Below are 26,100 nucleotides of genomic sequence, written 5' to 3'. Positions count from 1 at the left end.
GTGCCAAGGTGTGTCTCATTATCACGCCGTGAAAAATTGTCCTCTGGCGATGAAGCAAGGAGTGAGTGGCCTGGATGTTATGTTGTTTTGATTCCCTTTCCGGCCGAGGGAGCCTCCCTCCTGAATGTCTCATCCTGCGACTCACCTGGCAAACGGCTCCCAGGTGATCCAAAGGTGCTTTTTCCAAAAGACAATTGGGATTTCTCGGGTTTTTGTCTTTGAAAATGTTTCGCTCCTCGGCCAAGAAGCTTCTTCGGTTCTGATCAGAAGCTCCTTGGACGAGGAGCGAAACGTTTTCAAAGAAAAAAAAAATGGAAAGTCCAGTTGCCTTTTAGGAAAAGTTTTGATCTGAACCGAAGAAGCTTCTTGGACGAGGAGTGAAACGTTTTCAAAGAAAAAAAAAAAAAAGTCCAGTTGCCTTTTGGGAAAGGTTTTGATCTGAACCAAAGAAGCTTCTTGGACAAGGAGTGAAACGTTTTCAAAGAAAAAAAAAGAGAAAGTCCAGCTGCCTTTTAGGAAAAGTTTTGATCTGAACCGAAGAAGCTTCTTGGACAAGGAGTGAAACGTTTTCAAAGAAAAAAAAAAGAGAAAGTCTAGTTGCCTTTTAGGAAAAGTTTTGATCTGAACCGAAGAAGCTTCTTGGACGAGAAGCGAAACATTTAATTTTGGTTTCTATTGCTTTCTTCATAATTTCTACCCTGGCATGAGACAGTGGCACGGTGCCGAAAATGCTGGATTAAGTCTAGGGAGATCCGGATTCAAATCTATCTTCAGACACGGGATGACTTTGTGAAGCCCCCCTCTCTGCCTAGCCTGCCCCACAACTCCCGTGAGAAAAGTGAGACACACATCACAAAGCGCAAATTAAATAGGCTCAGATTCTGTTATTTATTTTGTACACAAACCGCACAAAATGTTAGAATGTGGGTTTTTCTTAATAAAGGGTTCCAGCTATGCAAGAAACGGACTTGTTGTCCAGCTGCGATATGGCTCTCGCCGGTGTATCTACGACCTCTGGTGTTTTAGGCGGTTGCCAACATACACAACTTAGTATTTAAGGCAGGAGTGTCCAGCTTTTGTCAACTTTTAAAGCTGGCGGACTTCAACTCCCACAATTCCCCAGCCGGCCTATCTGCCTGGGGGAATTCTGGGAGTTGAAGTTCATCCTGCACGGACGGCTAAGGAATTCTGGGAATTGAAGTCCAAACTGCATCGCTGGCTAGGGAATTCTGGGAGTTGAAGTTCATCCTGAACAGCTGGCTGGGGGGGGAATTCTGGGAGTTGAAAGTCCACCCGTCTTAAAAGTTGACAACGTTGGACACCCCTGACTTTGAGGCAAGCTCTCCCCGATTTTTCCCACCTGTCTCCAGAGGAAAGGCGATTTTTGACCTTTCGAATGACAAAATGGGGAATTCATTCATTAATTCATTAATTTTTTTGATGTGAATGTCGTCAGAGGGAATTCTGGGAGGCCTTTCTCTTCTCCATTTAAAAATAAGAAGTCAACCAGTGTCCCACTTCCATCCTAGTTGCTCCAAACAAGCCAAGTTTGGATTCAATTTGAACCCTGGGGAGTCAATGGATTTTCACGCGGAGCACGTAACGGAGGGGGGGGCGGGTGTAGGGCCCTGGTGGAGTGCCAGGGGCCGATATTTGTGCTGGTGCCGAGAATGTCAAATCAGGTCCTCCCCCCTCAACAAATTCCTCCTTTGCAGAGGAGCAGGAGCAAGGAAGACCCAAATGCAACTCGGAGGACGAACCCAAGACGTCGCGTGGGGAAGGGATCTTCTCCACCTTGTTGCCGAACGGATCGAGCTCAGTTTTAAACTGGGAATTTCTCTGGGTTCAGCTGCAGGAGGTCGCCAGGCAACTGGGAACCAGCACAAGAGTTGTAGAAATGCTCAGGAGTCCCTGCCCACCTCCAAAGGGGGCAGGAAGATTTTTTTTGGGGGGAAGGCATCTTCTTCGGTGGGACAGGGGCGACTGCCCCACGCTTCTGTCCGAGGATGGGGGAGAAGGTGAGACTGGACACGGGGAGGTGGTGTGTAATCGTTTCTCCCTGGGTCTCTTCTCCTATGCGACGTCCCTCCGGCTAACCGTATGGGTAGTGTTCCGCGGAGCCGACTTTGCACCGCCCTGATGCTGTCTTCAGGAGGAGCAGGCGGCTTCCCACTGGCGGAAAATCTGGAAGACTTTGCGGGATTTGGTCGAGAGACTCTGCAGCGGGGAGGAGATGGAGAGGGACGACTGAGAAAGTGGAGCGACATGGATGGCAAAGAAAGGCTAAGAGAGAAGCGGTTTGGTCTAGCAGCGGGCTAGAGAAACTGGGAGGCGGGGAGTTCTAGTTCCGCCTTAGACATGAAAACTGGCTGGATGACTTTGGGCCAATCACCAGGAGACGGGGAGTTTTAGTTCCACTTTAGGCATGAAAACTGGCTGGGTGACTTAGGGCCAATCACCAGGAGACGAGGAGTTTTAGTTCCACCTTAGGCATGGGTGACTTTGGGCCAATGACCAGGAGATTGTGAATTCTAGTCCTGCCTTAGGCATGAAAGCCAGCTGGGTGACTTTGAAAAAAAAAGCTAAGAGAGAACTAGTTTAGTCTAGTGGTGAAGGCAGCAGGCTAGAAACTGGGAGGCTATGAGTTCTAGTTCTGCCTTAGGCATGAAAGATGACTGGGTGACTTTGGGCCAATCACCAGAAGATGGGGAGTTCTAGTTCCACCTTAGGCATGAAAACTGGCTGGGTGACTTTGGGCCAATCACCACGAGACTATGAGTTCTATTCCCACTTTAGGAATGAAAGCCAGCTGGGTGACTTTGACCCAATCACCAGGAGACGGGGAGTTCTAGTTCCACCTTAGGAATGAAACCTGGCTGGATGCTTTTCAGCCAAAACCACCAGGAGATGGTGAGTTCTAGTCCTACTTTAGGCATGAAAGCCAGCTGGGTGACTTTGGGCCAATCACTAGAAGATGGCGAGTTGTAGTCCCATCTTAGACATAAAAGATGAGTGAGTGACTATGGGCCAATCACCAGGAGGTGATGAGTTCTAGTCTCACCTTAGGGATGAAATCTGGCTGGGTGACTTTGGGCCAATGACTAGGAGATGATGAGTTCTAGTCCCACCTTAGGCAAGAGCTGGGTGAGGAATTCTGGGAATTGACGTCCACATGACTTCAAGAGACCAAGACATGTTGAGAAATGTCATCCAAATCCTTCTGATCCAACTTTGTGGCCCGCATCTGCAAAAGGCGGCATCTAACCAATTCTTGATGTACCTCCCAGAGTTGGATCAGAAGGAGTAGGACAAACTTTGCCATCTGGTCCGGTGTTTTTCAACCTTGACCTCTTGAAGATGTGTGGACTTGTCTGAACGTAGAAGTTAAACTGGACTAGGGTTGGGGCTAGTTGGAACTGTGAAGAGGGCTTACAATTTTACAATATGGATCTGTAGGAGTGGCAGAAACTGGGGGGCGGAGTTAGACTGGGGGAATTCTGGGAGTTGAAGTCCATAAGTCTCAAAGTGGCCAAGTCTGGTGTAGGCCAGACTGCTGCTGTAGGCCAAGTAGAGGACCACTGCTGGTCCGACTCACCTCCGACTCCAGATGGGCTGGCTTTTCCGACTGCTTGGAAGCCTGGAGAACTTTCAGGACCACCTGCCAGCCACGGTCTGCCTTCTCCTCCGAGGAGTCCCCTTTGGTCCCAAGCCCTGTTGCTTCCTTCACCTCGTTGATCCATGGACACCAATCACGATGCTGGGCCAGGGGGTCGAAGAAAACCCGGGTCGATGAATCCTGTTCGGGGAGAAAACCAACCAGATTAAGTTGGGTAAGGAATGAACTCAACTTCACCTAAGCCAGAGGTCTCCAACTGTGGCCACTTTTAAGACTTGTGGGCTTCAACTCCCAGAATTCCTCATCCAGCCGTGCTGCGTTGAAGGCCACAAGACTTAAAAGTGGCCAAGTTTGGAGACCCCTGATCTAAGCTAAGTAGATTCAGATGTTCATATATTCCATTCAAGGCTCCAGAAATGATCTTTAATTGGACCACTAGTTCTTGGATGGACCTGACCAAGCTTTCGATCTAAGACGTAGTGAAGAAAAATGGAACAGGAGATGATCGAGAAGGTATCTACCTAGCTTTCCTCAAACTGACATCCTTGTCTTGGGACTTCAACTTCTAATTGGCTGAGAATTCTGGCGGTTGAAGTCCAAAGCCTACTGTAGGCATCTGATGGGAACAACCTGATGGAGCTACTGACCAGTTGGGACCATATGGGTGAGATGTTGATTGCTACTGAAGACCGTATCATCATATCTCTCCTCCATCTTCTCTTCTGCGGACTAAGGTCCTCTTTTCACCTTGCTTGATAGAACCTGGAACCATCTTGGTGGATCTTCTCTGGATGTGCTCCAGTTTGTTCACACCCTGTTTAGATTAAGGTGTCCAGAAACTGGACATGGAACTCCCAAGTGAGATCTGACCAGGTGAAACAGAACGGGACTGCCAATTTCGGTGATCTCTGGTGCTTTACGTTCTTCTTCATAATCCCTAAATCTTATTTGTCTTTTGGCTGAATCACCCCACTGGCTCACCTGGATCTCCAGGGTGACCTAGTCCATCAGGAATCCGGTAGCACCCGTTTTGATGAACGAGTGACTCATTCCCCAGTTATCCTCTTCTACATCCATTTCTTCCACCCATTCTATTTTTTTTCCCTTTTCCCTTTTTTCCCATGTTTTAGAAAGCTCTCCAGATTATCTCCCTGTATCACTTTAGGAATTTCCCATTTTGTTATACAGTAGGAATTTTTTTGCAATTTTTTTTTTAACTTGTCTTAATTACAGGTAGTCCTGGACTTAGGACCGTCCGTTTTGTGAATGTCCAAAGTTACAATTATCCATGCTGGCTGGGGAATCCTGGGAGTTGAAGTCCACAAGTCTTAAAGTGGCCAGGTTTGGAGAAGCCTGTATTAGATCTTTAGCCTTTGGAGGTAGGTCAGGCCAGGAAACATACTTTACGAGGACCTTAGGCTTTTGGGACATAAAAAGAGGAGCTTGAGCCGCTAAAGTTTCCTGCCGTCCCCTCTTATACCAAAGAGAATCAAGGTGAGGCTATCTTGAGTTTCTTCCTCCTCCTTTAGAAGAGCTGAGGCTTCGATTCCAGCCTTTATGAATGGCTTTACTACAGGTAATCCTCAATTTACAACCCTTCATTTAGTGACAGTTCAAAGTTACAACAGCCCTGAAAAAAGGGACTTGCCATGGTCATGTTCTCATCAGCTCGAGACCCGCCTTAAGCATGAAAGCCAAGCTGAGGGTTCCTGGCTCTACCACCAGGTGAGTTCTAGTCGTACCTTAGCTATGAAATCCAGATGAGTGAGCTTGGGCCAATCACCGGGAGAAGGGGAGTTCTAGTCACACCTTAACTATGAAATCCAGTTGAGTGAGCTTGGGCCAATCACCGGGAGAAGGGGAGTTCTAGTCCCGCCTTAACTATGAAATCCAGCTGAGTGAGCTTGGGCCAATCACCGGGAGAAGGGGAGTTCTAGTCACACCTTAACTATGAAATCCAGTTGAGTGAGCTTGGGCCAATCACCGGGAGAAGGGGAGTTCTAGTCCCGCCTTAACTATGAAATCCAGTTGAGTGAGCTTCGGCCAATCACCGGGAGAAGGGGAGTTCTAGTCACGCCTTAACTATGAAATCCAGTTGAGTGAGCTTGGGCCAATCACCGGGAGAAGGGGAGTTCTAGTCCCGCCTTAACTATGAAATCCAGTTGAGTGAGCTTCGGCCAATCACCGGGAGAAGGGGAGTTCTAGTCACGCCTTAACTATGAAATCCAGTTGAGTGAGCTTGGGCCAATCACCGGGAGAAGGGGAGTTCTAGTCACGCCTTAACTATGAAATCCAGTTGAGTGAGCTTGGGCCAATCACCGGGAGAAGGGGAGTTCTAGTCCCACCTTAACTATGAAAACCAGTTGAGTGAGCTTGGGCCAATCACTGGGAGAAGGGGAGTTCTAGTCCCGCCTTAACTATGAAATCCAGTTGAGTGAGCTTGGGCCAATCACCGGGAGAAGGGGAGTTCTAGTCCCGCCTTAACCCTGAAATCCAGTTGAGTGAGCTTGGGCCAATCACCGGGAGAAGGGGAGTTCTAGTCCCGCCTTAACTATGATATCCAGTTGAGTTACCTTGGGCCAATCACTGGGAGAAGGGGAGTTCTAGTCCCGCCTTAACTATGATATCCAGTTGAGTTACCTTGGGCCAATCACCGGGAGAAGGGGAGTTCTAGTCACGCCTTAACTATGAAATCCAGTTGAGTGAGCTTGGGCCAATCACCGGGAGAAGGGGAGTTCTAGTCACGCCTTAACTATGAAATCCAGTTGAGTGAGCTTGGGCCAATCACCAGGAGAAGGGGAGTTCTAGTCCCGCTTTAACTATGAAAACCAGTTGAGTGAGCTTGGGCCAATCACCGGGAGAAGGGGAGTTCTAGTCCCGCCTTAACTATGAAATCCAGCTGAGTGTTCTTGGGCCAATCACTGGGAGAAGAGGAGTTCTAGTCCCGCCTTAACTATGAAATCCAGTTGAGTGAGCTTGGGCCAATCACCGGGAGAAGGGGAGTTCTAGTCCCGCCTTAACTATGAAAACCAGCTGAGTGACTTTGGGCCTGTCCCTCCCACTCTATCACCCCAACCCACCCCAGCAGGATTGTTGTTGTGGGGAAAAGAGGAAGAAGAAAGCGGATTCGATATATGTGCCACCTCGAGTTGTTTATAAAAGTAACAAAAGTGGGATACAAATAAATAAGTGAAAGAATTAGGCACACTCACCGAACTGCTGGAGGAGTACAGGCGTGGCCGCTTGGCTCTCCGGTGGGGGCTGGACGGCACTTCGGCCCCCAGGCCGCAGACTTCCCCGTGGCCCATGCTGCGAGTCACAGGCCGGCTCCGGGTGGTGGGGCTGGCTGCTTCGGCCTCGGGGCGCTCACTGAAGCTGTCCCCGGCCCGCGTACGGCTGATCACTGGGGACGGACTCTTCTCACGCTGCAGGAAAAGGAAGATGACAGTGTCAACCCTGAAACTGGCCTGACCGAGGCCATTTTGAGGCTTCAGCGTTACCAATTGGAGCTGGGGGATAAGGGAGCGGGAAATTCAGATAGATGGGGTTTTGTAGCCAAAACAAAATACTTTCTCCTGGGAACCAAGGTCATTCCCACAGGTGGTCGGAGAGAGGAGTGAAGTTACCTGGTGTTGTGACCTAGGCTTCCTGAGTCATTAAAACACAGGAGTAGTCCCCAAAACCTCTTATTGCAACAGCTGTGAATTACGTTCATTCACAGCTGAGTCCCAATTAGTTGCAAAAAAGTCCTTCGGGAGAAGTTCTTCAGGATAATCACCAACCTTTATCTCCTTTGACATGCTGCCAAAACACGTATTTGGCAAAGCCCCCCAGAGTCCAGAATCAAACAGAGATGCCGACTGGGAACAGAATTAACAACGTGGCTTTCCGGCAAAAAGCCCACGTGCCTTTGCTCTACTCAGAAAATCCAGTGGCCTCTTGAAAAAAAAAAACCCTGACCTGAAAGACTGAGGATCTCCATAGACTTCAAGACTCGAGGCTCCGCACCTCAGGATCTTTCCTCAAAAATTGACCCTTCCTCCAGCTTCAAACGTTACCTGCTCCGAGCCCAGAGGGACACTGTTATCCTGACTCCGGGTGATCATGCGTCGTGGGGAGGTGGGCCCCAAGGAGGGTTTCTCGGCCGCAAGGGCAACGTTGGAGGGGTTCTCCAGCTCGGTCTCCGTCGACTCCATTTGGTGAAAACTCCACAGCCCCACTTTCCTTATGCAACGGCAGCAGCTGATCAAGGGGAGATGGACCGATCCAGAGGGAGGTCTAGGAAAAAGACAAAACCCCGCCCCCCCAAAAAAGTTAACTGAGGGTCCAAAGCCAATCCGCTTCACGCAAAGCACAATTTAAATACCACCTACGTCACAGGTAAGTACTCGACTTACAACCACAGCTTAGCCCAGTGATGGTGAACCTTTTCGGCACTGAGCACCGAAAAGGTCACATGGAAATGTCGTGCGCGAACTCGTTGGGGGCCACACGCCGGAAAAGCCGAACTTCCGGGTTCTACTGTGCATGCAGGCCCGATGATCCACAGGCCGGTTTTCGGCATTGCCGCGTGCGCGAAGGGATTGTGCTCCGGAAAAGCCGAACTTCCAGGTTCTACTGTGCATGCGTGCCTGATGATCAGCTGGCTGGCGGCATGCACAGGCCGGTTTTCAGCATTGCCGCGTGAGTGAAGGGAGCGTGCTCCGGAAAAGCCAAACTTCCGGTTTCTACTGTGTATGCGTGCCCGATGATCAGCTGGCTGGCGGCATGCACAGGCTGGTTTTCGGCATTGCCGCGTGCGTGAAGGGATCGTGCTCCGGAAAAGCCGAACTTCCGGGTTCTACTGTGCATGCGTGCCCGATGATCAGCTGGCCGGCGGCATGAACAGGCTGGTTTTCGGCATTGCCACGTGAGTGAAGGGATCGTGCTCCGGAAAAGCCAAACTTCCGGTTTCTACTGTGTATGCGTGCCCGATGATCAGCTGGCCGGCGACATGCACAGGCTGGTTTTCAGCATTGCCGCGTGAGTGAAGGGATCGTGCTCCGGAAAAGCCGAACTTCCGGGTTCTACTGTGCATGCGTGCCCGATGATCAGCTGGCCGGCGGCATGCACAGACTGGTTTTCGGCATTGCCGCGTGCGTGAAGGGATCGTGCTCCGGAAAAGCCGAACTTCCGGTTTCTACTGTGCATGCATGCCTGATGATCAGCTGGCCGGCGGCATGCACAGGCTGGTTTTCGGCATTGCCGCGTGAGTGAAGGGATCGTGCTCCGGAAAAGCCAAACTTCCGGTTTCTACTGTGTATGCGTGCCCGATGATCAGCTGGCCGGCGACATGCACAGGCTGGTTTTCGGCATTGCTGCCTGCACGAAGGGAGCGTGCTCCGGAAAAGCCGAACTTCCGGTTTCTACTGTGCATGCATGCCTGATGATCAGCTGGCTGGCGGCATGCACAGACTGGTTTTCGGCACTGCTGCCTGCACGAAGGGATCGTGCTCCGGAAAAGCCGAACTTCCGGTTTCTACTGTGCATGCGTGCCTGATGATCAGCTGGCTGGCGGCATGCACAGACTGGTTTTCGGCACTGCTGCCTGCACGAAGGGATCGTGCTCCAGAAAAGCCGAACTTCCGGTTTCTACTGTGCATGCGTGCCTGATGATCAGCTGGCTGGCGGCATGCACAGGCCGGTTTTCAGCATTGCCGCGTGAGTGAAGGGATCATGCTCAGGAAAAGCCGAACTTCCAGGTTCTATTGTGCATGCATGCCTAATGATCAGCTGGCTGGCGGCATGCACAGACTGGTTTTCGGCACTGCTGCCTGCACGAAGGGATTGTGCTCCGGAAAAGCCGAACTTCCGGTTTCTACTGTGCATGGGTGCCCGATGATCAGCTGGCCGGCGGCATGCACAGGCCGGTTTTTGGCATTGCCGCCTGAGTGAAGGGATCATGCTCAGGAAAAGCCGAACTTCTAGGTTGTAGCGCACATGCCGCCTGACAATCAGCTGGCCAGTGTGCATACACAGGCCGGTTTTCGGCACTGCTGTATGCATGAAGGGAACGCGTTCTGGAAAAGCCGAACTTCCTGGTTCTGGCGTGCATGCGCACCCAACAATCAGCTGGCTGGTGTGCATGCGCACAGCAGTTTTTAGCGCTGCCGCACGGGCGAAAAACAGCTGATCATCGCGCGTGCATGCGTGCCAGAAACACAAACAGGCAAGGCCATGCGTGCCGAGCAACATGGCTTCACGTGCCACTTTGGGCACATGTGCCATAGGTTCGCCATCACAGGCTTAGCCCAACGTGTTCGGTTGCTACGCGAGACAGCTGTTCGGGGAGCGCTGGCCTGTTTGACGACCTTCCTTGCGGCCGTCGTTAAATGAATCACTTGCAGTTATGGAGTTAGTAACCCGGTTGTTAAGCAAATCTGGTTTCCCCATTGACTCGGCTCATCAGAAGGTCTGCAAAAGGGGATGGCTTTGACTCTGGGACACTGTAACCGTCTTAAGTACATGCCAGTTGCCGAGCTTTTGAATTTCGATCAGGTGACCAATGGTCGCAAGTGTGAAAAAAGGGATCCCAAGTCCCTTTTTTCAGTAGCCGTTGTAACTTCAAACGGTCACTAAACGAACTGTTTGTAAGTCGAGAACTATCTGTATTGTGTGTATTTTTCAAACACTGGTATACTTTGAGTTACACCACGACTGAGCCCGGAATTGTAGAGTTGTTAAGTTGCGATAATCCTTAAGTGGGTTCATCATGTTGCAACCCCCCCCCCAATTTTACCACCTGTTTCGTGGTGGTCGTTAAGCGAAGACGGTGGCCCTAACGCAAATCTGCCAGGCGTTAAAGAGAATCGTGGTGTGAATGTGTGTTGTCTCCATTCTTATTTTATTATTTTTATTATTTATTATTTTTATTTTTTTTCTCTTATATTGTGCTTTCATCTCCTTGAGTCGCTGTGGGCGAGCAGGCGGCAATGTAAAATTTCTAAATAATAAATCAATGATAAAATCAATCTGTTTTCCGTAGGTGGAGTGGTGCAGTGTGGCCTAGAGGTGGAGCTCCCGCCTCACAACCAGGAGGCTGCGAGTTCGATCCTAGGTAGAGGCAGATATTTCTCTCTCTGGGCACCGTGAGAATAGATCTGCCGAACAAAACTCGGCACTGGTGACAGGAAAGGCAACCGGCCAGTAAACACTCGGCTCCATTCGGGTTGCCCAGACTCCACCCCAATGCAAGGGATTATGGGATCATTAAAAGATGATGATGATGAATCCAGGTTCCGTCGGAGGGTTGTTTTTTTTTTTTTTGCCAGAGACTAAAAATAAAGGATATTTTGGGGCACAAAAAAAAAAAAAATTGGAATTTTTTTTTTCCTGATTCTAATTTTCCACTCACCTGCCGGACCAGCCGCAAAGGGCCAGGATGGAAGCTGTGATGTGGACTTGAAGGAGGTCGGAAGGCTGCTTGGCCGACGTCTTCTCGCCTTCGGTTTTGCAGCTCTCCTGCTCCTCTTCCTCTTCCTCCTCCTCGATCAACTGCAAGAGGAAGCTGACCTTCTCTTCCGTCAGGGACTGAGAAGCAAACAGACTAAATCAATCTCTCAACCTCTCCCCACAAAATGGCAGACAGCCTCTTCTTGGTAGGCGAACACGATTTCCAGAACTTTCCAGAAGTTTCAAGGCTAACAGAGATGCCCAACCTGCTGTTGTTGTTGTTTTTGTCTTTTAGTGACCCCGTAATCCCTTGCATCGGGGTGGAGTCTGGGCAACTGAATGGAGGTGAGTATTTTAATGGCCGGATGCCCTTCCTGTCACCAATGAGGAGTTTTGTTCAGTAGATATATTCTCATGGTGCCCAGAGAGAGAAATATCTGCCTCTACCTAGGATCGAACTCACAGCCTCCTGATTGTGAGGCGAGAGCTCCACCTCTAGGCCACCGCACCACTCACATCCAACCTGCTGCTCCGGGAATGAAACATTCTGGAGAAATCCAGAATGTTCTGTCATCACTTTGATGTTCCAAAGAGGGTTTGGAAATACAGATAGTCCTCAACTTACAACAGTTCGGTTAGTGACTTTTTAAAAGTCAAAAATGTAACTTCTGACCGTTTTACATAGTTATGACTTTGGAAGCCTCCTCAGGATGGTGGGGTCAAAATTCAGATGCTAGACAACTGGTTCGTAGTTACGACGGCGGGATTGTTCCCGGGGGCTACGCGATCCCCTTCTGCGACCTTCTGACAGCCGAGTCAAGGGGGGAAGCTGGATTCACTTAACAACCAGGCTACTGATATCAACTGCAGCGATTCACTTAACAACGGTGGCCAGAAAAGTCATAAAAATGAGGCAAAACTCGCTTAACAAACGTCTCACTGAATGACAGAAACGTTGGGCTCCGTTGTGGTCGTAAGTCGAGGACTGCCTGTATTTTATTTCTTCCTTAAATTTATAGAGCTGCCTATCTCACAGACGTGACTCCGAGTTGATCACGGAAGTATCAAAAAAACCCAAAACCCAATAAAACCATTAAAAAAACCCTCCAAAACTCAGTAGAGCAAGAATCCCAGGGCAGCATCTTCCATAAATCTTTAAACCCAACATCGGCTCACTTAACGCATAATATAGTCCTCACGTTACAACCGTCATAACTCATGAGGATCGTAAAATATTCAGTCGCGTCCAGGTGACGACCGGATGCAGCAAAAGGTAAATTTGGTCCAGATGCTGAATGCTCAAAGAATGGTCACATGATCGCAAGGGGAGGGGGCAATGGACAGGGACTGTTGAAACATGGAATCTGGGTTGAAAATCACCCCCAGGGAGGTCTGTTGGGACTTTGAACGGTCACTAAGTGAACGGTCGTAAACCGAGGACTACCTGTATGCTCGCTCTTGAGGCTGTGGCCAGTTTATTGTCCTCAGATAGGACAGCCCTTGAATGGGATGCTGGAAACTCCCTTCCCGTCACCTTTCTGGACAGGATGATTGATTAAGGGACAGGGATACATATATAAACATGTATATATTATGTACAGGTGTAGGCAAAGATAAGATAAAATAGGCAAGATAGATAACCTTTATTGTCATTTTTTTACTGGGAGCACCCTGGCACATATTAAAAATTTTATTACCTGCTCTCAAAAGGAGGATATATGTGTGTTTGTGTGCGCACGTGTGTATACACACACATATGCACCTTTCCCCCCCCAAAAAAGAGGGTGAAAATTTGGGTGCGTCTTATACTCCGAATGTAGCCCTGCCCAGCTTCTCAAACGGAGGTTTCAGAGGCTGAAAAAAGCATCAGAAACAAAGCTTCAGAAAAAAAAAAAGCCCCCAAACAGAGCTTCAGAGGCTTTTTTTCTGAAACTGTTTCGGAGGCTTTCAGAGGCAGGAAAAAAGGTTTTCCGGAATTTCAGAAGTTTCAGTAGCAGAAAAAAAAGCAAAAAGAAAGCAAGGCACAGAGCTCACAACCAACAAAACCTGTTGCTAAAATTCATCTCTGGGGACACCTGATTGGGGGTATTCCGGGAGGCCGATCCACCTGCCAATCAGCTTTGTTCTTATTTTCCTCCCCAAAAACTAAGGTGTGTCTTATACTCTGAAAAATACGGTATGTATATATGCATATGTGTGTATATGTATGTATGTATGTATGTATGTATGTATGTATGTATATGTGTATACACTCACACACACATATACATACATACATATGCATACACACATGCATATGTAAAAATATGTATATACATGTGTGTGTGCATATGGGTATGCATATTAAAACACTCTGCTAGCTCCATTCAGTTGCCCAGATTGGCTGCCTGTTGGGAGACTAGAATGGCAGCAAAAGGTTAAAGAGAAAGACACATAAAGCTACGAAAAAGAAAGAAAAACAAATATTTGTGTATGTGTATACATATGTATACACACACACACACACACACACACACACATATATATGTATAAAGGGACACGGTGGCTCAGGGGCTAAGATGCTTAGCTTGTCGATCGAAAGGTCGGCAGTTCAGCGGTTCGAATCCCGAGTGCCGCATAACGGGGTGAGCTCCCGTGACTTGTCCCAGCTTCTGCCAACTTAGCAGTTCGAAAGCAGGTAAAAAATGCAAGTAGACAAAATAGGGACCACCTTTGGTGGGAAGGTAACAGCGTTTCCGTGCGCCTTTGGCGTTGAGTCATGCCGGCCACATGACCACGGAGACGTCTTCGGACAGCACTGGCTCTTCGGCTTTGAAACGGAGATGAGCACCGCCCCCTAGAGTCGGGAACGACTAACACGTATGTGCGAGGGGAAACTTTACCTCATACATATGTACATATATATACATGCATATGCACACATACATGTGTGTGTAGCATGTGGATACATGTGTGTTATGTATGTGTATAGGTAGATATATATATCCTTCTTTTGAGAGCAGGCTAATAGAATTTCATTTTCAATGTGTGCCAGTCTGCTCAAAGTAAAAAATGACAATACAAGTTACCTTATCTTTTTACCTTCTCTCATCCCCAAGAGCTTACCACATTTTTGAGGCTGTCTGGCTTCAGGGAGGGCAGCTGGAGCTGCAGCTGGCACAGATTTTGGAAGCGTTCCAAGAAGTCGCTGAAAAGAGCCCGGGGTTCCTCCACCAGCAGCACTGAAAACCGATCTGGTCCGAAAGAAGCAAACGAGAGGTCGTCCTCGATTTAGGACCACAATGGAGCCCGACATTTTCTGTGGCTAAGTGAGAATGCCCCCCAAAAAATGGTGGCGGGTCAGTCAGCCTACACACCTGGAAGACCTCGTGTCCAGGTGTGACCCAACCTTGCAGTTCCTTTCTCCTTTCTTACCTGGGCAAGGACTGTCTGGCCAGAAGCAGAACTTTTCGTGAGCTCCCAGCAAGGCCTTCTGTAGCTCCAGACACCTCTCCTTATCTAGGATGCAAAGATGCCTGATGAACAGCAGAATCACGATCCGACCGGCACAAGGCAGAACATTTTTAAAGATGTCTCTAAGCCAAGTCACAGTAACATCTCGTCCGGCAATTAATCAAGCAAATATTTGTAGTTCACGGACCTTGGGGCTCTCTAAGTTTGGTTGGTTTTTTTAAAAAGATGTTTAATCAATGCTAGAAGGGTGTGGGGTTTGAGGAGGAGGAGGAGGAGGGTTGTAGGGTCCTGTTGTGGCTCCGTTACCTGAGCCTGTGTCATCGGCAGGAGAGGACTCCGAGAGTGAAGGGGAGGAGTTGGCAAGGCCTCCCTCTCCAGGACCCTCCTCTCTGGCAATGCCTTCGGTGTCCGCCGAAGGGCAAGAGATAGGGCCGGGGCCAAGCACATCCACGCAGCCACAGGTGGACAGTGATGAGGGTAATGAGTCTTGGTTGGATCCTCGGCAGCGTCGCAGAGATAAGCGCGCGCAACAGAAGAAGAGGTGTGCCAGAGATTAGGCTGAGTCACTGGACCACACCCCACAGGGTATAAAAGGGAGCGTGGTGGCCAGTCAAACCTTGTGACGAACAAAGCTGAAAGCTTCCATGCCATTCTTTTGTTATAGACTTTGCTGGATTATCTCTGGACTTGACTGACTCTGTAATTATTGAGCTGTTTCCTTTGATGTACCAGAAGCGGGGAGAAGTTATCTCTCCTCTTCGTAAGTAATAAACTCTTGGCAGGCAGCCACTAGGTTGTTGCCAAGTTCCGTTATCATAAGGAAAAGGATTTTGCCAGCTGGTTTGGTCTTTAACTCTTGAACGTCTGTTGGTGTGCGTGCGTGCGTGTGGGACGGGGACAGAACAGGTCCTTAATGCTCTGAGCTTGGTGCTTTTCTTGGAGATGTTTCATTACCAAGCTAGATAACATCATCAGTGCTAGAAGGAGTGGGGAGGAGGAGGAGGATTGAAGGGTCCTTAATGCTCTGAGCTTGGGGCTTTTCTTGGAGACGTTCCATGACCCATCACAGACACAGAGGAGGATCGGCTGCTGACCGGCAGTGGTGCTGATAAGTCAGCAGATCCACCTCTGTGTTGGTGCAAGCAGGCAGCTCTCCCCCAATGCCCGAGGGTCCTGGGACAGCATCGTCCTCAGCCCCCTGGTGTACCTTCCCTGTCGGACAGTCCAAGTTCCAACTCCCAACTTCTAGCTAAGAAAAACCAAAAGGACACATATAAACTGGGGGAAACCAGGCTTAATAGCAGTGACTGTGAGAGGGATCTTGGAGTCAGCTAAATATGAGCCAGCTGTGTGCAGCGGCAGCTAAAAAAGCCAATGCAATCCTAAACTGCATTAACAGAGGGATATAATCAAGATCAAATGAAGTACGAATACCACTCTATAAAGCCTTAGTAAGACCACACCTAGAGTACTGCATGCAGTTTTGGTCCCCACACTATTAAAAAGATGTTGAGACTCTAAAAAAAGTGCAGAGAAGAGCAACCAAGAGGATTAGGGGACTGGAGGCTAAAACATACGACGAACGGTTGCAGGAACTGGGCCTGGCTAGTCTAGTGAAGAGAAGGACCAGGGGAGACAGGAGAGCATCTTCCAATATTTGAGGGGCTGCCACAGAGAGGAGGAAGGGGGTCAAACTATTTTCCAAATCACCCGAAGGCCAGACAAGGAATAATGGATGGAAACTGAATAAGGAGATATTCAACCTGGAAATGAGGAATTTTCTGACAGTGAGAACAATCCATCCATGGAACAGAAGTTGCCTTCGGAAGTGGTGGGAGCTTCATCACTGGAGGCTTTCAAGCAAAGATTGGACTGCCATTTGTCAGAAATGGTGTAGGGTCTCCTGCTTGAGCGGGGGGTTGGACTAGATGACCTCTAAGGTCCGTTCCAATAATCTGTTATCCTCCTCCGTTATCCTTATCCTTATCCACATCCTCTGTTGTCATGGGGGCCATGACAACAGCCAAAGGGCCGGATGTGGTCTGGGTGGGGTGTGTGTGTGTCCCTAAAACATGTAAATCTCTTTTAATCTCTAAAACAAAATGCCCCATCTGTGAAGTCACAATCACAAGGTGGTGCAAAACGCCCTATCCAGAGTTACCGCGTGCCAAGATGGGCAACTCATTTTGCAAACCTGCCAACCAACAAATCCCGTTTCCATTGGCCTTCCAGATGTTAAGAGGCTGGGCCCGCAACAGACTTACATTTGCTGAAGTCGAACGCCAGCTGCAGACTGGCGCAGAGGTACGCTTGGCAGCTGGAGCATTTCAACATGTCGCACTCCACGTTGGTCCATCCGTACTTGGCGCAGATCAGGGGCGACAGCTCGTGGGGTTTGCCCGCCCACTTGAGGGAGTGTTTGGCGTTAAGGAGCCTGGATAGCTCAACAGACTAAGCACTGTAATTTAATACCAGCTGTCTGCAATTAAAGTAAGATCGAATCTCGCCAGGCTCAAGGTTGACTCAGCCTTCCATCCTTTCTAAGGTAGGTAAATTGAGGACCCAGTTTGTGGGGGCAATAAGATGAGTTTGTATAAAAATATACAAAAGTATGAAGGCTATTGCTTAATGCATTGGAAGCCGCCCTGAGTCTCCGGAGAAGGGCGGCATATAAATCAAATTAAAAAAAAAAAAAAAAAAGGAAAGCCTCTCGAGATTTGGGGGAGGAGGGGTATTATGAAAAATCTGGCCTTCCTATCAACTTCTATAGGCCAGCATGAAATTTTATCCAATCCTCCCAGCTCTCAATACAGGCAGTCCTCGACTTACGACAGTTCATTTCGTGACCGCTCAAAGTTAAGTTACAATATCGCTGAGAGAAAGTAACATAGGGCCATTTTTCACACTTAAAATCACTGTGCCCCAGGGCCACGCAATTTTACATTCGGATGCTACTGACTCACATTTATTTTTTTAATAGCTTATTTCTATATTTTAAGAGCCGGCTCACATTTATGACGGTCGCAGTGTTCTGGGGTCATGTGATTCCCCTTTTGCGACATTCTGACAAGCCAAGTCAATGGGGAAACCAGATCCACTGCAGTGGTTTCCCTTAGCAGATGGGGCAAGGAAAGTCATCAAATGGAGCAAAACTGACTTAACAGATTTCTCACTTAATGACATACATTTTGGGCTCAATTGTGATCGTATGTTGAGGACTACCTGTATCTGGACAGCTCCTAGCTGGAAGGGGAAAAGAAACAATTGAGAAAAACCACTTTTTATTGGGAATAGCACCTCCCACTTTAAATGCAGGTAGTCCTTGACTTACAACCATTCATTTAGTGACTGTTCGAAGTTACAATGGCACTGAAAAAAGTAACTGGTGACCGATTTTCACATGACTGTTGCAGCAGCTCCACCATCACGTGATCAAAATTCAGACAGCTTAACAACTGACTCATATTTATGACGGTAGCAGTGTCCCGGGGTCCTGTATCCCCTTTTGCAAACTTCTGGCCAGCAAGGTCAATGGGGAAGGCACATTCACTTAACAACCACGTGACTTATTTAACAACTTCAGGGATTCATTTAACCACTGTGGCCAGAACGGACGTAAAATGGGGCAAAACTCACTTAACCGTCTCGTTTAGCAACAGAAATCTGGGGCTCCAATGTGGTCGTAAGTCGAGGACTACCTGTATATTTTGTTTCCCCTAGGCAACACCCCGCCCGCCAAAAGGAAGCAGCCCTAGAATAATTGGGACTCAAAGGATATGGTGAATGTTTCGACTCGGCTGTAGAAAGCATCTTTGCTAGTGGATTCAAAATGCGGCTCGTTGGTCTGGGGAGATCCATTGGCCACCTCACCGAAGACAGAGGAATCTTTTCTGAAACGCAAGCGAGAGGATTCAGAGAAATGATTTTCAATTCACAAGAGCGAGAAGTAGTAGTTTCTCTCCCGCCTCCTTCTTTCAGGGACCCCTAAAAGTGTGTAAAATTAACCTGTGGTAGAGGAATACAGTGATGGAATTTTTGAATTGGGCTTGGACCTTGGAGGCCATTCAGTCTGACCCCCTGCTCAGGGCAGAATTGGAATGGAAACTCCCCAAATGAAAGGCTGCTCGGTCCTAGTTCTTAGACTTTCGTGCCTAAGGCAGAACTAGAACTCACCATCTCCTGGTGACTGACTCAAAGACACCCAGCTGGCTTTCATACCTAAGGCAGGACTAGAACTTACTGTCCTCTGGTGATTGGTCCACACTCACCCAGCCGGCTTTCATGCCTAAGGCGGGACTAGAACTCCCCGTCTCCTGGTGATTGGCCGAAAGTCACCCAGCCAGCTTTCATGCTTATGGTGGGACTAGAACTCACTGTCTCTTGGTGACTGGCCCAAATTCACCCAGCCAGCTTTCCTGTCTTAAGATAATACTAGAATTCACCAGCTCCTGGTGATTGGCCCAAAGTCACCCAGCCTCTTTCATGCTAAGGCAGGACTAGAACTCCCTGTCTCCTGGTGATTGGCCCAAATTCACCCAGCCAGCTTTCATACCTAAGGCAGGACTAGAACTCCCTGTCTCCTGGTGATTGGCCCAAACTCACCCAGCCAGCTTTCATGCCTAAGGCGGGACTAGAACTCACCGTCGCCTGGTGATTGGCCCAATCTCATCCAGCCTCTTTCATGCTAAGGTGGGACTAGAACTCCCTGTCCCCTGGTGATTGGCCCAAATTCACCCAGCTGGCTTTCCTGTCTTAAGTCAATACTAGAACTCACTGTCTCCTGATGTTTGGTCCAAAGTCCCCTCTGTCATGCCTAAGGTGGGACTAGAATTCCCTGTCTCCTGGTGATTGGCCGAAAGTCACCCAGCCAGCTTTCATGCTTAAGGCGGGACTAGAACTCACTGTCTCTTGGTGACTGGCCCAAATTCACCCAGCCAGCTTTCCTGTCTTAAGACAATACTAGAACTCACCAGCTCCTGGTGATTGGCCCAAAGTCACCCAGCCTCTTTCATGCTAAGGCAGGACTAGAACTCCCTGTCTCCTGGTGATTGGCCCAAACTCACCCAGCCAGCTCTCATACCTAAGGCAGGACTAGAACTCCCTGTCTCCTGGTGATTGGCCCCTAGTCACCCAGCCAGCTTTCATGCCTAAGGCAGGACTAGAACTCACCGTCTCCTGGTGATTGACCCAAACTCACCCAGGCACCTTTCATGCCTAAGGCAGGACTAGAACTCGCTGTCTCCTGGTGTTTGGTCCAAAGTCCCCTCTGTCATGCCTAAGGCGGGACTAGAACTCACCGTCGCCTGGTGATTGGCCCAAACTCACCCAACCTCTTTCATGCTAAGGTGGGACTAGAACTCGCTGTCTCCTGGTGATTGGCCCAAATTCACCCAGCTGGCTTTTGTGTCTTAAGTCAATACTAGAACTCACTGTCTCCTGATGTTTGGTCCAAAGTCCCCTCTGTCATGCCTAAGGTGGGACTAGAACTCCCCGTCTCCTGGTGATTGGCCCAAACTCACCCAGCTTCTTTCATGTCTAAGGTGGGACTAGAACTCACCGTCTCCTGGTGATTGGCCCAAAGTCACCCAGCTTGCTTTCATGCCTAAGGCGGGACTAGAACTCCCCGTCTCCTGGTAATTGGCCCAAAGTCACCCAGCTTTTTTCATGTCTAAGGCGGGACTAGAACTCCCCGTCTCCTGGTGATTGGCCCAAACTCACCCAGCTTCTTTCATGTCTAAGGTGGGACTAGAACTCACCGTCTCCTGGTGATTGGCCCAAAGTCACCCAGCTTGCTTTCATGCCTAAGGCGGGACTAGAACTCCCCGTCTCCTGGTGATTGGCCCAAAGTCACCCAGCCACCTTTCCTGCCTTAAGCCAATACTAGAACTCACCGTCACCTGGGTTCTATCCCAGCACTTTCCCAAGCCGTCCTTCTAATTCAGAGGTCTTCAAACTTGGGCCGCTTGAAGGCTGGTGGACTTCAACTCCCAGAATTCTCCAGCCAGCTATGCTGGCTGGAGAATTCTGGGAGTTGAAGTCCACCAGCCTTCAAGCGGCCCAAGTTTGGGGACCCCTACTCTAATTGAACCCCAATGAAAACAATGGTCCACGGCGTCCCGATCAACCCCCCAACCCCTTCCCCTCACCCAATCCCGTCCCGCCCCCGCCCTCCCAGGCCCACAACCCGCCTCTCCTCCCCATCCGCCTGGGACGAAGCCATTGGGCGGTGGGAGTCGGGGGTGGGGTGGGGTGGATCTCTCCGTCCTTCCGCGCTCACTTGTCCTGCTGCCCGGCTTCCTCCGGGGCGATCCCTTCGTCGATCAGCTCCCGCACCTTCTGCGGCGTGATGGCCGGGGATTTCGGCTTGGTGGTCGCCAGGGCGCCGCTCTCGTTGTCCGGGGCAACAGCAGCAGCAGCAGCAGCAACCGCCGCGGGGCTGGGCGCCGCCATCTTGGTCCGTCCTTAGAAAGTCTTCCCCCCAGCCAACCGAAGACCGGAAGCGGAAGTTCCGGGGAATCTTCGTTCCTACCTGGCTCAACGGCTTGATTCAGACGTCTTTGACTGGCCAGTTACAAAACAATGCCTGGGGCGGTGCTGGAAATAGGAGGGGGGGGCTATAAATTGAAAAATCCTCTCCTTTTGTGCCCCCTTACAAAACAATGCATGGGGTTGGAAATGAGGAGGGAGGCTATAGACTGAAAAAAAGTCTCCTTTTGTGCCCCCTTACAAAACAATGCATGGGGTTGGAAATGAGGAGGGGGGCTATAGACTGAAAAAAAGTTTCCTTTTCTGCCCCCTTACAAAACAATGCTTGGGTCTGGAAATGAGGAGGGGGGCTATAGACTGAAAAAAAGTCTCCTTTTCTGCCCCCTTACAAAACAATGCCTGCGTCTGGAAATTAGGAGGGGGGCTATAGATTGAAAAAAAGTCTCCTTTTCTGCCCCCATGCAAAACAATGCCTGGGCCTGGAAATTAGGAGGGGGGCTATAGACTGAAAAAAAGTCTCCTTTTCTGCCCCCTTACAAAACAATGCCTGGGTCTGGAAATGAGGAGGGGGGCTATAGATTGAAAAAACGTCCTTTTCTACCTCCTTGCAAAACGATGCCTGGAAATGAGGAGGGGGGGGCTATAGACTGGGGAAAATAAAGTCCTCCAATTCTGTTGATCCCACCGATGCCCGATTGTACGTGCCAATCAATGCCAATGCCCTGCCAACGAATTTCTGAGATTGACAGCTTAATATAACTGTACAAGCCACCAGCCATTCTTTTTTTTTTTTTGCAAATATTTTTATTCTGTTTCATAAACCTTCAAACACAAACACACATTAAAAAAAGGGGGATAAAGATATGTATCTACTTATCTAGTTTAAGGATCTTTCTTTGAGTGGAGGGGGGCAGTTGCCTGCAGGTACTTAAATTCATTTTTGGATTTACACATTGCATTGGACAGAAAACTAATGACACACGAGAGCATTTCCCCAATGCAATTAGTCCTCAATTTCTGGTGGCAGGCTGTTCCACTGGCTAATTGTCCTCACTGTAAGAAAGTTTCTCCTTAATTCGAGGTTGCTTCTCTTCTTGATTAGTTTCTATCCATTGTTTCTTTGTCTTGCCTTCGGGTGCTTTGGACCCCCTCTTCTTTGGGGCAGCCCCCTAAATATTGGAAGACTTCTGTCATGTGAACCTGTTGCCTTTCCATGGTGGTAATTGCAATTCCCATCATCCCCAGCCACTGGCTGCGGAAGACAAGACAGGGCAAGGCTTAAAAAAATCCGAAATGCAACCCATTTCCCGTTAATTTCACGACTGCGGTCGATCGGCCACCGAGTCTATTGAAAATTGCCTACAATTGAACTACAGCCCCCAGCAGCCCTTGCGAAGAGGTCGCGCGGGACAGTTGTTCCGGCTTCGATTGCTTCTGCCTGACGCAAGGCCGCCAGAAAGCGAAGGGTCGGATCGGCCATCCGCCGTCTCTTGCCGATCACGTGGTGCCGCCGGGCGGTCGCTGCGACCGACGGCTCTCTATGATCATCCGGCCCTCCCCTCGCAGCCTCGCAACAAGCGCGCCTCCTATTGGCTGGCGCGGAGTTAGGGCGACGCTGATTGGCCCGCCAGGGGAAACGCCGCTTATCGCGGTGCCTTGAGGCGGCTGAGGGGGGCTCCGCCGGTCGGCCGTTGAGGGGACGCGGGGCGAGGCCAAGCCCGGGCCGGCGGGGAGCATGTCTGCGGCCGACGGAGAAGGCTGGGACGGCAACGGGCAGCGCGGAGGGGGTAGCGGCGACGGGCCGGCCGCTCAGGCCCCGTCCGGGGGGCTCCTCAACCGCTTCGTCCGACTCCCGCCCGGCCCCGGACGCGTCGGTGAGTGAAAGGGAGGCCCTGGCCGCGGGAGGGCCCTTCCTGGGTCTCTAGGCCTCGCACAACACCCCTGCGAGGTAGGCCGGGCTGGGCGTGACCGGCCTAGAGTCCATTCCTCCCACCCGCCCTTCCCGGAGAGCGGGAATATTCGGCTCGGCCTCCAGCCTCCAGCGGAGCCCCGTGAAGGCTACTCCTGCCTCCTGGAAGAGGAAAAAAAATGGGCGGGGAGTGGAGCTTCCTTGCTCCAGGGCACTTTACCTGGGAAGGACGCCCCCTTGAGGAGGGACAAGGGCTTTAAAAGTTTGGGGCAGAGTTGGGACTGCAGGTCCTGGCGGGTGGGATGGTTCTCAGGAAGGGGGGGGAGGGGAACACTCAGTCCTTTTTAGGGTTAGGGTAGAGCCTGGATGGGGGACCACCAGGAAATCCCTGTGGGGGGGGCAGATCCTTGGTGGTCTCTCAGCTTGGTGGGGGGGGGGGCTTTGCAGGCGTTTTGTGACCCACCTAGGGAACATCATCGGTGCTAGAAGAGAGGGAGGGTAGCTTGTTGAATGGAGGAGGAGAAGGGGAGGAAAAGGAGGAGAAGAAAAAGGGGAACAGGAGGAGGGGGGAGGGCTGTGGGGGGGTCTTCAGTGCTCTCTGAGCTTGGTGGTTTTCTTGCAGGCGTTTCACGACCCAACTAGGCAACATCATCAGTGCTAGAAGCGAGTGGGGTTTGCAGGGAGGAGGAGGAGGAGGAGGAAAGCATGGGGCTTTTGATAGTTTCTGAGCTTGGTTGTTTTCTTGCAGACGTTTCATGACCCAACTAGGGAACATCATCAGTGCTGGAAGGGAGAGGTGGTTTATGGAGAGGAGAAGGAGGGGAAGAGGAACAGGAAAAAGGAATGAAAGTGAGGAAGATGAAGGAAGAGGAGGGACTGTGAGGTCCTTGGTGGTCTCTGAGCTTGATCGTTTCCTTGCAGACGTTTCATGACCCAACTAGGGAACATCATCAGTGCTGGAAGGGAGGGGCAGTTTGTGGAGAGGAGGAGGAAGAAGAGGAGGAGGGTAAAAGTATGAAGAAATGAAAGGAAGATGAAAGAGGAGGAGGACTGTGAGGTCTTTGGTGCTCTTGGTGGTTTCCTTGCAGACGTTTCATGACCCATCTAGGTAACATCATCAGTGCTGGAAGGGAGTGGGGTTTGCAGGGGGGAGGAGGAGGAAAGCATGGGGCTTTTGATAGTTTCTGAGCTTGGTGGTTTCCTTGCAGACGTTTCATGACCCAACTAGGAAACATCATCAGTGCTAGAAGGGAGTGCAAAGAGGAAGAGGAGGAGGAGAACTGTGGGGTCCCTGGTGCCTCTCTGTGCTTGGTGGTTTTCTTGCAGACATTTCATGATCCAGCTAGGTAACAGCATCAGTGCTGGAAGGGAGTTGGATTTGTAGGGGAGAGAAGGAGGACAAGGACAACAATGGAGTCTTTGCTGCCCTCTGAAGTTGTTTTTTTCTTGCAGGTGTTTCATGACCCAGCTAGGTAGCATCATCAGTGCTAGGAGTGAGTGAGGTTGGCTCTCTGTTTATACCCCAGTCAAGGATCTACCAACGCAGACAGACAAACAGTAAGCAATCAAGGGACTTCCTGATCAAGGAACCCGCAAGACCCCTCCCACCAAACACTGATGGGACAAGCCACTTGTACATAAACAGAAAGTAAATCATCCCCCCCTTTCTAACACTGATGATGTCTGCAGGAACACAACCAAGCTCAGAGAGCACCAAGGACTAAACAGTTTTTCTCCCCCACTCCAGAAACCAGACTGAGAACTGATTCTGTTACTTAGTTGGGTTATTAAACTTCAAGAAAACGACCAAGCTCAGAGAGCTCCAAGGACCCCACAGTCCTCCTTCTCCTCAACCCCACTCCCATCTAGCACTGATGATGTTCCCTAGCTGGGTCATGAAATGTCTGCAAAAGAAAGCAACCCAACTCAGAGAGCACCAAGGATCCCTCAGTCCTCCTTTCTTTCCCTTCTTCCTCCTACTCCCCTCTCCCCCCCCAACAACTTCCACTCCCTAGTAATGTCACCTAGTTGGGTCATAAAACATCTGCAGGAAAACAACCAAGTTCACAAACCACCAAGGACTCCACAGTTCAACCTTGAGCTACGAACCTTCTCTTCTAAATAAATCCTAGAGTGTAGCTAAAGATAGACCTTGAAAGCAGGCCTAAAAGAAGGCCATGAAGCCTCACTTCTCTATTGATAGCAGAGAAACCGTGTGGAGTTTCCTGGCAGTCAGAGAGAGCTGACCTCAGCTTGAAGAAAATTGTGCTTTTTTTTTTTGCATCTTCCGGGATTTACTAACCATGTGAAAGTACCGTCATAGGAAGTCATGCTGTTCTTTTTCAGCACTTTTGGTTGGCTACAAGGAATTTGGAAAATGGCCACAGGAAATTTGGCCAGTGTTTCCAGTTTGCTCAGGAAGCTTGTGCTGGGACACGATGGGCAACTCAGTTGTTTGGTGTGCTGTGCGAGCATCATCGCTGTCAGGATGAAGGGGATGGAAGAGAAATTTTGGGAGATTTGGCTAGGCCTTCAGTTACATTTTTGTCAAAGACATTGGGTTTTATCTACTAGCTAATTTAAGAATAATTTATGATGTTATTTTATATCCCATCTTTATTCTCCTAAACAAGTTAAGGCGGCAAACATATCTCAGACTCCTCCTTCCCCCTATTTTTTCCAACACAACAACCTGGGTTTGGCTGAGAGAGGAGGACTAGCCCAAAGTCACCCAGCTGGCTACGATTCTTTTCCAAAACAAATTGTGTTTTGCACTTGTTCAACCCCAGGTTATGGGGCTGCCCTTAACAGAAACTGTTTTCCCATTCGGTACTGAAAAGGTTATAAATAGTGGAGTTGCCCATTTGTGTAGATTAAATCCCCAAAAGTCTAATGAAATATACAGGAGCCTGAATTTCAGCCGTACTGGAGGAAAGCTTCGATTCTCCAAGGCGCTGTATTGCAGAGAAGTTCTATTTTAGTGCACTTTTGGGTGGTTGAAGCGCTGCACACAACCCTAAATAAATCTTAAGTAGTGCAAAGTTCAGCTCTGTGGTTGCTACGAGGAGAACTTTTTGCTACTTTGAGGAAGACGTTCTAAGTAATTCATCACCAGCAGGTCGAATGCTGTATTCCTGGCCTCGTGCCACTCCTCTTGTCCTCTTTGCTATCCCAGCTAGATATTGGTTAAAATTCTCCAGAGATG

General features: G+C 49.6%; 2 protein-coding genes across 3 annotated transcripts in view; one reads left to right on the top strand and one right to left on the bottom strand.

The window, feature by feature from the left end:
- Positions 1–864: 864 nt before the first annotated feature.
- ZC3HC1 (zinc finger C3HC-type containing 1) lies at positions 865–20,950 on the bottom strand. Its single transcript, XM_070946843.1, has 10 exons — positions 20,778–20,950; positions 18,279–18,390; positions 16,765–16,915; positions 14,462–14,545; positions 14,153–14,280; positions 11,010–11,185; positions 7,675–7,894; positions 6,829–7,041; positions 3,596–3,796; positions 865–2,217 (listed from the first exon to the last, which is right to left on the bottom strand). The coding sequence occupies exons 1-10, from the start codon at positions 20,948–20,950 to the stop codon at positions 2,149–2,151; spliced, it is 1,527 nt and encodes a 508-aa protein (XP_070802944.1). The 3' UTR covers positions 865–2,148.
- A 1,705-nt stretch (positions 20,951–22,655) lies between these two features.
- Positions 22,656–26,100, top strand: part of KLHDC10 (kelch domain containing 10) — a 50,992-nt gene continuing 47,547 nt past the window's right edge. For both annotated transcript variants that reach the window (XM_070947471.1, XM_070947469.1), the window contains exon 1: positions 22,656–22,860. In XM_070947471.1, the coding sequence (XP_070803572.1) occupies positions 22,722–22,860 (139 nt within the window). In that variant the 5' untranslated portion in view covers positions 22,656–22,721. The remainder of the gene's footprint in view (positions 22,861–26,100) is intronic.

This window comes from Pituophis catenifer, unplaced genomic scaffold (genome assembly GCF_029215685.1).
Source record: "Pituophis catenifer annectens isolate HBS135680 unplaced genomic scaffold, rPitCat1.0.hap2 SCAF_7, whole genome shotgun sequence".
NCBI lineage: Eukaryota > Metazoa > Chordata > Lepidosauria > Squamata > Colubridae > Pituophis > Pituophis catenifer.
Note: the sequence above shows the minus strand (reverse complement) of the source record. Positions and strands in the feature narration are given on the sequence as shown.

Excerpts from the sequence above, each read along its gene's own strand:
- ZC3HC1 (XM_070946843.1), bottom strand. The coding sequence starts at position 20,950 with ATGGCGGCGCCCAGCCCCGCGGCGGTTGCTGCTGCTGCTGCTGCTGTT. Across the intron at positions 11,186-14,152 it reads CAGACAGCCTCAAAAATGTG|TCCCTGACGGAAGAGAAGGT; the intron begins GTAAGCTCTTGG and ends TTTGCTTCTCAG. Across the intron at positions 2,218-3,595 it reads CAGCCCATCTGGAGTCGGAG|AGTCTCTCGACCAAATCCCG; the intron begins GTGAGTCGGACC and ends TCCCCGCTGCAG.